The 11,425-nt window shown below is 41.1% G+C and overlaps 2 protein-coding genes across 2 annotated transcripts; one reads left to right on the forward strand and one right to left on the reverse strand.

The window, feature by feature from the left end:
* Window positions 1-2,743: 2,743 nt before the first annotated feature.
* Window positions 2,744-3,244, reverse strand: LOC110327074 (zinc finger CCHC domain-containing protein 10-like). Its single transcript, XM_021205796.1, has 2 exons — window positions 3,202-3,244; window positions 2,744-3,042 (listed from the first exon to the last, which is right to left on the reverse strand). Exons 1-2 carry the CDS (start codon window positions 3,242-3,244, stop codon window positions 2,744-2,746), a joined length of 342 nt encoding a protein of 113 aa, XP_021061455.1.
* Window positions 3,245-7,776: 4,532 nt separating this feature from the next.
* On the forward strand, window positions 7,777-10,468 carry Tspyl1 (TSPY like 1). The gene has a single exon (XM_021204835.1). The coding sequence runs from the start codon at window positions 7,858-7,860 to the stop codon at window positions 8,995-8,997; it is 1,140 nt and encodes a 379-aa protein (XP_021060494.1). The 5' UTR covers window positions 7,777-7,857; the 3' UTR covers window positions 8,998-10,468.
* The last annotated feature ends 957 nt before the right edge of the window (window positions 10,469-11,425 follow it).

The following is an 11,425-nucleotide window of genomic DNA, read 5'->3' on the forward strand; positions in this document are numbered from 1 at the left end:
CAGGACAACCAGGGCTACACAGAGAAACCCTGTCTTGAAACCAACCAACCAACCAACCAACCAACCAAAAAACTTGAGCACAAGTGGATGACACTGTATTCAGGAGGCAGAGGCAGGGGATTTCTGAGTTCAGGCCAGCTTGGTCTACACTTTGAGTTCCCAGACATCTAGAGAAACCATGTCTTGAAAAAAACAAAACATTAGCAAACACATGTAACTGTACTTAGAACTCTGCTCATTTGCCAGCCCATTCCCATGATTGGCAGCCATGGCATAAATTTCTTTTGCTTTTTTATTCTTACTTTAGTTTCTACTAGAACCAAATTTTCAAATGAGAAATTTCTGAAGGGAAGGCTATGATGCTGCTCCAGCATGCTTTATAGTGTTAAAATTCCTGGGCCACAAGAATCAAGAACTTTCTGGTTATAATAGTCCCAAAGACTTAAGAGGTGAAATTTTATAAAAACCCAAAGTCAAGATGTTTTTTTTCTCTTTATCCTAGAAGCTTCTCAGGGTAAGGCCTGACGTACATTTCCAGTTTAACATACCTTTGGGCACTTTATGCTCACAATTTCTAAAGATATAATTATAGAGAATTGGCTCATTTTATTGTCAAAACCAGAAGAGGGAGCAACTTCTCTGTTCCTAAATACTCAGCCCTTTCTTTCCTGGAGAGTTCGAACAGTACACAATGACATTAAAAGGGACTAATTTCTCTGTCTCTCTTACAAAAGAAATTTTGCCCCTGGTACGACAGTAGGCATGCTCTTACACTTATTATGGTTCTCTCTCTCTTCTACAATTAATATTTCCCATGTGCTGCCTTCCTCATGAGAACTGATGCTCTCCTGGGAAGAGTAAACCTCCAGAGAATCTTCCTCACATTCAGTTTCCAAACTGTGAAGGGTAACTCAGATACCAAGTAAGTTGAAACAAGATAAAAATAATATAAATATCATGACAGATATATAAGCAATGCCCAGGGCTCATAGAGAATATAGTTGGACCAGGTTTGTTTTTTTAAGTTGGGGTTCACTGAATGGACAGAGGGAGAAAGGACTGTTTATTTTTTTTTCTGGATCATTAGGCAAATGTAGAAAAGTCAAAGGCTTTATGTGACAAATTTCATGAGACAAAAGTATTGTATGAATATTATAAATGTAAAAATTTATTAAATGTTCTACATATTTTGTTATCTGCAATTGCTATAAGAAGCCAACACAAATTTAGTAACTTAGAACAGCACAAAAGTATCATTATACACTTGTGAGAACAGAAGTCCAAAAGGGTTGCATGGGACTAAACTGCCGGCATTAATCATCAGGGCTTCAGTCTTTCCAGGGCCTCTAGAGATACAGTCATTCCTCTGATCTTTCCAGCTCCTGTAAGCTAATGGCATTCTTTGACTAATGGTGCCTTCCTCCCTCTTCAAAGGCAGCAATGGAAAGTTGAATTCTTCACCTATTGGGTCACTCTGATTGTGCACCTTAGTTCCATCTGCAACTTTAGTTCCCTGTGAAGGTGACATATTTACACCCTATGAGGAGTAGGTTATAGATGTCTTTGGGAGTTGTGACAGGGACACTATTCCATTCTGTCTACTTTCCATGAGATGTAATGACTACCTTCCATATTAACCTCTGCATGTGCTGTGGGTCTGCTAAGGGCAGGGGCGCCTTCTTTTAGGTTGTAGTTTGCAATACTTACACTCATCCAGGACTTGCTGAAAACTGCTGCTGGTTTTTAAATCTCCTGAGGGGAGAATGGGGGGAGAATTTGTTATTCAAGAATTTCTGATTTGAGGATGCTGAGGTGCTGAGATTTGGAATCAGCCTCTGAGTTTAGGGCTTTCCTGACCTAGTTTCATATCCGTTTACAAATATACCTACCACCTACTTTCTGTTCCAAGAGATCCTACTACCTCAATCTTTACAAAGGGCTTTTGGGTTCCTTTGGTACTGTCAGTAATATGCTTCAAACCCAAAATTCAATCTAAACCTGCTTTGTAGGTTACTCAAGTTATTTATACTATCATATGACTATAGGAACATTTCTATGTTAAAAGGAATCTGTTGACACCAATAAAACTGTAGTCCACAGATTATTTTTTTCTGATACAAACATAAAAATAGAGCACATTTATTAACAGTAGAAAAACCATTTACAATAACAATGCATTAAATCTCACATAATAAACACAGCCAAAAGAGAACAAGAAACTTCTTGATATTCTGATGCAGTATAGTCAAAGACTGCCCCATACATACCTTAACATATACCACATAAAGCATTCATTTCAAAGGCAGGAAAAAAATGACTTTTGTCTGTCTATGAAATAGATTTCCTATTTTCAACTTTGATTATGTGCTACAGATAGACTTCAAATATTAAAAAAAAGTTAAAAACAAAAGCTTAGCATGGTGGCACATATCTTTAGTCCCAACATTAGAAGATCTCTCTGAAATCAAGGCCAGCCTCCTCTACATATCAAGTTCAAGGCCAGCCAGACCTACAAAAAGACCTACAAAAAGAAAAGCAACAGCAAAAGTCCATATTCATTCCTAAAATAAACATCTGCATATATGTAACATCTTTTTTTTTTAAATATCTATACAATGGTGAATACTTAGAAAGTTCTGGATTGTAACAAGTCTGACTGGCTGACTTGCTTGCTTGAGCAGGTTTCCATTTCCCCTGGGAGTCACAGATGCTTTGGATCCATTGTTCCGGTGTACAGAGAGCTCTATTTCTTTTTCTTCTTCTTCTGTGGCTCATCATCAGAGCTGCTCTCAGTACTACTGCTGCTGCTGCTGGAGGAGCTGGAGTCTGAGTCCGAGGAGGAGGAGGAAGAGGAGGAGGAGGCTGAGGAGGAGGAGCTTGAGAGGCTTCCATCTGAGTCACTGTCCTCTGAAGAGAATGAGGTGGATGTCTCACTCTCTGATGAAGACTCACTGGCTGAATTGTCACTGCTAGAGGTACTGGAACTCGTGACACTCTTAGACCTCTTCTTCTTGATCTTTTTCTCTATGTTGGACTCTCCCATGATTTGCAACAATAATCTATTTTCTTTTTCTTTTAAAGCTTTCTTCAGCTCTGCTGTTCTGGAGGGTCTGTGTAGATACTTTCTTTTCCCTTTGCATTCATAAGTCCAATGTCCAAATTCCAAGCATTTCTGACATCTTACATGTTGCTTATTGGCTTGAGCTTTCCTCCGAGCTATGAGCCGATGCATGGGAGTCGCCATCTTGGAGCGGCCCCACAGATTATTTTTAACACCTACATCTTCTATATAAAATAGATATTCTATACGCTAAATTTACATAACACATAGAAATTTTTTTTATGTTTTTTTAAAGATTTATTTATTATTATATGTAAGTACACTGTAGCTGTCTTCAGACACTCCAGAAGAGGGAGTCAGATCTTGTTAAGGATGGTTGTGAGCCACCATGTGGTTGCTGGGATTTGAACTCTGCACCTTTGGAAGAGCAGTTGGGTGCTCTTACCCGATGAGCCGTCTCACCAGCCCAACACATAGAAATTTTATTGACTGTGTGAAAAGTATTAGTTGGCTTATTTTAAAATATACTTTAGATAAAAGAAATGCTATCAAATATATCCTCAAGGCAGTTTATAGCTCATTTATTAAGCCAACTAACACACTCCATAACATAGAGTTCTATTGGCATAAAAAGATTTTTGACTGAATTTCAATTGTTTTAAATCACTGTTCAAACTGATACTGATGTTTTAATCAGTTATTTAATTTTCTACTGTCATTTGTTATAATTATATCCCCAAAGATACCCTCATTGTTGCTGCTTAAGTTTTAAAAGAGTATCTCACAGTTGTTATTCCAACTTGTAATGGTACAATCTTCCATATGGTGATAAGTTTTATTTCCTGATTTGATTCTTGTAACGTCCATTTAACTTCCACCCCAAATACTCTACCACCCATAGGATTAATGAAGGCACATATAATCATTATAATTAACCCACTATCATTTATTATACACATATAACAGCACAGAGGAAGGTTCTTAACTGTCATATTCCATTTTATGGAAGCATTGAACCTAAGGATCATCCTGTCTTTCCTTCTCAGGCTGGCTCAACTCCTGCCTGTGTTTTAGTGTGTTTTGTCAGCCTAGAACTTGTCTGACATCCTTTTCTTGTAATACTCTTATTTTTCTTATTAGAATTTATCTCAGAATTATCTCCTCTATGAATCCTGACTCAGTTCTGTTATCAATTGCAATAATAGAAACCCCTCCTTTGCCTACCCAAACTCCTTTGCTCTAGATCTCTTGGTGCATTTTTCATCTGATGTTTTGATTATTTCTCTATCTTTTCCACAGTGCCATACACCCCCAGTGAACACAGGCCATGTTCTGAGTCTCTGAATTCTCAATATTCTATGTGCAGTAAAAATGTTTTAAGTTTATTGTGTCTGAAAAGAACAAGTGGTAAGTGCCTCTAGTCTTGGGTGTTACAGATGACAGGTAACAATAGCATGTAACTGACATTAAAGTTCTCACAGCTGTTTAAGTTAGCCTTCACGATTATATTGGCTAGTTTTATGTCATGACACACGGTAGAAGAATCATTGGAGAGAATGGGGCCTGAATTGAGGGGAAAAACAAAACAAACAAACACTCCAGAAGATAGGGTGGTAGGGAAGCCTGTAAGTCATTTCCTTAATTGGTGATGGATGGGGAGGGCCCAGACAATTGTGGGTGGTACTGTCCCTAGGCTTTTGTTCCTAGCTTCTATAAGCAAGCAGGCTTAGTAAGCCATGAAGATCAAACCAGTAAGCATCACCACTCCATGGCCTCTGAATCAACTCCTGCCTCCAGGCTCCTGCCCTGACTTCCTTCAGTGATGGACTATGATGTGGAAGTGTAAGCTGAGCAAACCCTTTCCTCCCCACTTGCTTTTGGTCATGGTGTTTTCATCTCAGCAACAGAAACTCTTAACTCTGACAAGGGTAGAAACATTTATTCACTCAATGCAGACAAGACTGCTTAGGAATCCTTTGGGTGCTATCATTCAAGATACAGATCCTGGAAAAAAAGTCAATAAAAAAAGGCAGCAGAGCCGTGCGTGGTGGCGCACACCTTTAATCCCAGCACTTGGGAGGCAGAGGCAGGCGGATTTCTGAGTTCGAGGCCAGCCTGGTCTACAGAGCGATTTCCAGGACAGCCAGGGCGACACAGAGAAACCCTGCCTCAAAAAAACCCTAAAAAAAAAAAAGGCAGCAGTCACTTTTAGGTTTCCATATGTTGATAAAGATTTCAAGAGGTCAGAAAAGCAACATGGTATATGGCAGGAAGAACTCTGAAGTCAGGCAAACGGTGATATTCATGCTTCACTACGGATTAGTTAATATAACTTTACAGAGGTATCTTGATCTTCACAATAAAGTGAATTTACTTCTATGCCATGGGTACATTTACTTGAAAAATGAGTGACCTTGATGATTGATGAACTTTACTTTAAGACAAGTGGGCTCATTGTATTTATTTATTTATTTATTATTTATTTATTGTAGTTTTAATCATGAAGGTCTGGTTGTTCTAAAAAGGGTCTTTGACTCTGAGTCTGTACTCATATATTTGAAAGTATTTTTGTAAGATTATAAACAAGGTCTGGAGTTTTAATGATTTGTGACTAACACAAATTCATGGGAACAAAGGAAAACTTGCAGGAGTCATTTTTTCTTTCTTCCACATTGGTCTGGTCTTGGGGATTAAACTTATCTTTAGGCTAGGCAGCAAGCACCTTTACCTGCCTAGAGAGGTGACTGGTCCAAGTCAAATAAACCAGAGCTAGAACTTGAATCAAGTCGAAGACAAGTGGGGACCTTGTCAGACTAAACAAAACCAAGTGGAACACTTCTGTATGATAGTTAGTGGAAAATCATAATAAAATGAATCATGTCTGAGATGCATCGTCTAACAATTACAGTTTAGGCTCAATAAAAGACGGTGGCTTAATTTCATTTACAAGAATCCATTCTGTCATAGGTGCAGCATCAGTTTCTAAAGGACAACTTGCTCCCTCTAGTGACAGTCGTTGGAAATAACACGCCTAATAAGTATTTAACAGTGGAAATTCATTTCTCTGTGTGGAAGAAACAGTGCAATGGAGAGAGGAGGAGACATTATTTACCCAGAACTTCACCAAAATTGGATTACAGTTTCAGAAGCCCTGACATAGGCATCTGTGTCACTCTCCATCCGTAGCTACTTTTATGAGATGTGTAATTTTCTAACCACTCCATTCTTATTGGTGCGTTTACCACTGTGTGATAAACAACACGTCATATTTTTTTTTTTTTTCTCTTCGAGACAGGGTTTCTCTGTGTAGTCCTGGAACTCACTCTGTAGACCAGGCTGGCCTCGAACTCAGAAATTTGTCTGCCTCTGTCTCCCAAGTGCTGGGATTAAAGGCGTGTGCCACCACGCCCGGCGTCATATAGTTCTTATAATAATAACCTAAGTCGGTGACCCCTTTGCTATACTAAAATCGCCACCACTACAATAAGCTTTATAGTAAAATTGTTAAATTTTCTATTTATGTGTGTAGCTGGGTTATATTCTCTATGAACTTTATCAAAAAAAGTTAAATGTTGTTTTGGAAATATTTGTTAATCAGAAGGTGACATTTTTCTGGTAAATTGAACTTCTCAAAACAGAAAGGAAATGAATTTTTTTTTTTTTTTTTTTAGACAGGGTTTCTCTGTATAGCCCTGGCTGTCCTGGAACTCACTNTGTAGACCAGGCTGGCCTCGAACTCAGAAGTCTGCCTGCCTCTGCCTCCCAAGTGCTGGGATTAAAGGCGTGCGCCACCACGCCCGGCTATGAATGTGTTCTTAAACATTAATTTATTTATGAATGCGGAAAGGAGGTTGGAGAAAATATGTATCAACTTGACATTGACTATGCATTTATGCCTATGTCCTAAAGTGACGTCACATCCAGTTCAGACAGCCTGGGAATCAAATGTCCAGGGCTCAAATCATCGCTCTGTCATTTTCTATGTTATTCTGGTAAGAGACCCATTTTCTCCTTGTCTCAATAAAATGGATACCTTAATACATCAGAGAATTGTTATGCGAACTATACGATGCCACAGTGCCAGATGCACCAGTAAAAACAATCATTATGACCACAAAATCTCTTCCAAAAAGAATAATTCCCAAAGCAAACCCACAGATCTTCGTTCCCCAGTAACGTCAGAGCTATTCTAACAGAACTGCGTTTTTATTATTATTTTGAGGTCAGGTTAGCCTTCAAGTCAACGATCCTCCTCAGCATCAGAGCACTGAGACGACAGACAAGGCCATCACACCAGGTTAGACTTCATATTTTTTTCAGTTCTGTGGTGGTGGTGGTGTGGGGGGGGGGGGGGGGAACCATGCGTTCACCTCGGTTAAATACAAACATTTGGCTCCTAGCTTTGTCGAATACCAGGAGGTATTTTTACCTTTCCACATAAGTGGGAAGGGGATGAACTTGTTTGCAGACACAGACACATACACGGCTGCAGCCCAGATGCGGGCGAAGTGTCCAGAAGCCAGGTCCAGAAGCCCCGCCACTGCCTTCAGTCTCCTAGGATGACAGACATTCCTTTACGGAAACAAACCTGACAACCGCAACCCGCTGCGTTTACAGAAGCCAGACAAATGCGGAAGTCACAAGCTGAAGAACCAATCAGGTGCGCTGCAGGCTCTCGCGAGACTTGCGGGCTGAGGCTCTGACGCCACTGCGCCAGAGCCAGCGAGGGGCGGAGCTGGGGCTGCGTGGACCGTGAGGGTTGTGTGTTAACTGAGGTCTGCGCGACTAGACCCGACATGAGCAGTCCGGGGCGGGACGAGGGGACCCCTGTCCCCGACAGCCGCGGCCTCTGCGATGCTGCCACTGTCTCGGGGACCCCAGGCCGGCGACCGCTGCTCGGCGAGGAGAAGGCGGTGACAGGTGAGGGCCGCGCTGTGATCGTGGAGAGCCCAGCGCCCCGAGATGTCTCGGGCCTCGTCCCCCAGATACGGGTGGCCGCAGCTAGGCAGGGAGAGACACTTCCTCCTGTCCGGGGCCCCGCGGCAGCAGCGTTCGTGACACCGAAATATGTGGAGAAGGCCCAAGAAACTCGGGGAGCCGAGTCCCAGGCCCATGATGTGAAGACGGAACGGGGCACTGTTGCGGCTGCAGCGGAAAAGCCAGAAGTGGCGACGCAAGGGAGCGAGGAGGTGATGGAGGTGGAGCAGAAGCCCGCGGGCGAAGCAATGGAGATGCTGGAGGCGAGTGGAGGAGTGAGGGAGGCGCAGGAGGAGGCAGGGCCCTGGCACCTGGGCATAGATCTTCGCAGGAACCCGCTGGAGGCCATCCAGCTGGAACTGGACACTGTGAATGCTCAGGCCGACAGGGCCTTCCAACATCTGGAGCAGAAGTTTGGGCGAATGCGACGACACTATCTGGAACGGAGGAACTACATCATTCAAAATATCCCAGGCTTCTGGATGACTGCCTTCCGGAACCACCCTCAGTTGTCCGCCATGGTTAGGGGTCGGGATGCAGAGATGTTAAGGTACGTAACCAGTCTGGAGGTGAAGGAACTGCGACACCCTAAGACTGGCTGCAAATTCAAGTTCTTTTTTCAAAGAAACCCCTACTTCAGAAACAAGCTGATTGTCAAGGAATATGAAGTGAGATCATCTGGTCGAGTGGTGTCTCTTTCCACTCCAATCATATGGCGGAGAGGACATGAGCCCCAGTCCTTCATTCGCAGAAACCAAGATCTCATTTGCAGCTTCTTCACCTGGTTCTCAGACCACAGCCTTCCAGAATCTGACAGAATCGCTGAGATTATCAAAGAGGATCTGTGGCCAAACCCACTGCAATACTACCTGTGTCGTGAAGGAATCCGTAGACCCCGACGTCGCCCAATAAGGGAGCCAGTGGAGATTCCCAGGCCTTTTGGCTTCCAGTCAGGTTAATCTTTGCATTTGAAAATGCGGCTGGACCTGGTCCCTTCTCATCTGCGCTTGAGCAAATGCAACGGGTACGCAGTGTTTTGATTTCTTTCCTCCTGACTTTTCTGCATCTTCTATCTGGATAGTCTCCACCTCGAGATTAAGACTGTGGACATGCTTCTGCTTTCACATTGCCCTCATGCTGTTTTGAATTAGTATCTGCTGGTTCATGGCCATGGCTTGTACCCTTTCTAAGATTAACAATGAAACTGTATGTTACACTGCCTTTACACTGTTTGGACCCTGTTGTTTTCAGTCTTACCTGTTTACTGCCACCTAGATGTCTTGCTTTAACTGAGGGCCCTTCTATTTATCTGTTCATCATGTGGCAATGTGGGCACAGAGTTTTTGGACAGTTGCTGGGCCTAAACGTTATTGCAGGAGTGGGCCACCTACTGTGTGATTTTTTTTTTTTTTTTTTTTTTTGCTTTTTCGGCACCACTTTCTAGGTTATATCACACTCCATTGTGTTTGCCAGTGCTCCTCACGCTCACTCTCCCACCTTTCTCCTGCTATTTTAAAGAAAAGTAGTTCAGAAACATCTGTAAGGCCAGGAGTTGTGATTCATTTATACTTAGCATTTCCTGAGAAGATGCTCTGTAAAAGAGGAAACAACTCTGCCTTGTCTCCTCTCTTACCCACTCCCCAGCCTGGTTAGCAAGCCCTAAAAAACTTCCAGGGAGACAGCTAGATGGAAACAGCTGAGCTCTTCCTAATATATGGAAGAACTAAAGTTTTGATGGGTACTCTAAGCAGGAAAAGGCTTAGAATCAAAATAAGTCAGATAAAAATTGGGCTGAGGATGAAGACAGGACACAGCTTTCACATCTTGGTCAGTCAGTGGTGATGGGAAGAATTTCTCAGGAAAAAATATTTTCTCTGAGTGTTGAATGTTGCCTAGATAATGCTTCTTTAAAGAAGCAGTGCAAGTTTGAGTTATTTTCCTCTCTTTATATATGATCTGATATACGTGAAAGTGTAATATCTTGCCCATATTTTACCAATATTTAGTAAAATGCTACTTGTTTCTACTTACTGGAAAAATTTAAACACTTTTGTTTGCATTCATTTGAAACCATTTGGAATATTGTAAGACAATTCACTCTGTAGCCCAGGCTGGTCTTGAACTCAGAAATTTGCCCGCCTTTGCCTCCCAAGTGCTGGGATTAAAGGAGTGGGCCACCACTGCCTGGCTAACAATAGTCTTTATAATACTGAGACTGAATATTCATAACAGTTTTCAGTATTAATCCAAATTCTTAGAAATGGTTTGGATAATTTGGTCTTAATCAAATGTGTCAAATTATTGTTTTCATGGAAAAGTAAATATGTGACTTGATTGGTTGATATAGTTGTAAAAGTACTTTGTCAGATTAGCAGTGTATATTCGTTGCCATTTTTTATGCATGATGGTAAATAAAAGCATGGCACCCTGCTGGATGGCTTTTTTTTCCCCCACCCTGGCTATAAACCTGCCTTAATGGGTTTGTATAATTGACAAGATCATTAATTATTCCTTAAATGGACACACTTGACATCCCAGAGGTACCAAGAGTAGTTGTTTCTCCTGCTTGAAGAGTAGTTGTTACTGTCATTGTTTTGTTGCTTTAGAAGGTTGACAGTTACAACTGCTTACTGAGATTTCAGGACTTCCCACTCAACTTGTGCAGTACCACCATACCTTCACTTCTTCAGGTTCACAATTTCTGTCTCCACAGATGATATTTTTCATGTGTTATTCAAATATACTTTTCATAAGCAGACACTTATAAAGTATTTACCATGCAATACTATTATACCTTTTCAGCTGAAAATATTTTCTTAACTTTATCATTATCTTCCATTTGTCAAATAATTCAAGGCCTATTAGGGTAACTTCTCTGTCTTGTATTATTTATGTTCCCCAGTGTGAGATAACCTTTTTAGGGTCCCCTGTTGCTGGAAGACATAATTACTCATTGTGGTGAATTACACAAGTTTTTATTAAGGCGTTCTGCTAGGTCTTGAGAAGGAATGGATTCCATTCCTTTCGGTGATAAAACATCAGACCTGATATGCAAACAGTACCATAATACAATAAGTAGAGGAAGATATTTCACATCTTCACTTCCTTCAGAGTTTAGAAACTTTGTGAAAATAGAGCTAAGGGTATTTTAGTTCTTTAGTGCAGCTACTATGTTTTGCATAGTTGTCAGCAAACTATAGAATGACAAAACAAGCCACTTAGATGACAGAAGAAAATGCCCAGAAAGACTTGAAGTAATGGGAAGAATTATCTTGGTATCTTGCCTTAAAAATCATGATGACAGTTCTTAAAACATTAGTAAAATTGACATCAGAAGAATTTACAAAGCTATTTGATAAATAGTAAAATTCTCTCTCTTTTTTTTTT

The sequence above is a fragment of the Mus pahari genome, chromosome 9 (genome assembly GCF_900095145.1).
Source record: "Mus pahari chromosome 9, PAHARI_EIJ_v1.1, whole genome shotgun sequence".
In the NCBI taxonomy this organism is placed as follows: domain Eukaryota; kingdom Metazoa; phylum Chordata; class Mammalia; order Rodentia; family Muridae; genus Mus; species Mus pahari.

What these genes read in the sequence shown, in the direction of transcription:
- LOC110327074 (XM_021205796.1), bottom strand. Translation starts at nt 3,244, where the DNA reads ATGGCGACTCCCATGCATCGGCTCATAGCTCGGAGGAAAGCTC. An exon ending in CATAGCTCGGAGGAAAGCTC is followed by an intron (nt 3,043 to 3,201) that starts AAGCCAATAAGC and finishes TGTTGCAAATCA; the next exon opens with TGGGAGAGTCCAACATAGAG.
- Tspyl1 (XM_021204835.1), top strand. Translation starts at nt 7,858, where the DNA reads ATGAGCAGTCCGGGGCGGGACGAGGGGACCCCTGTCCCCGACAGCCGC.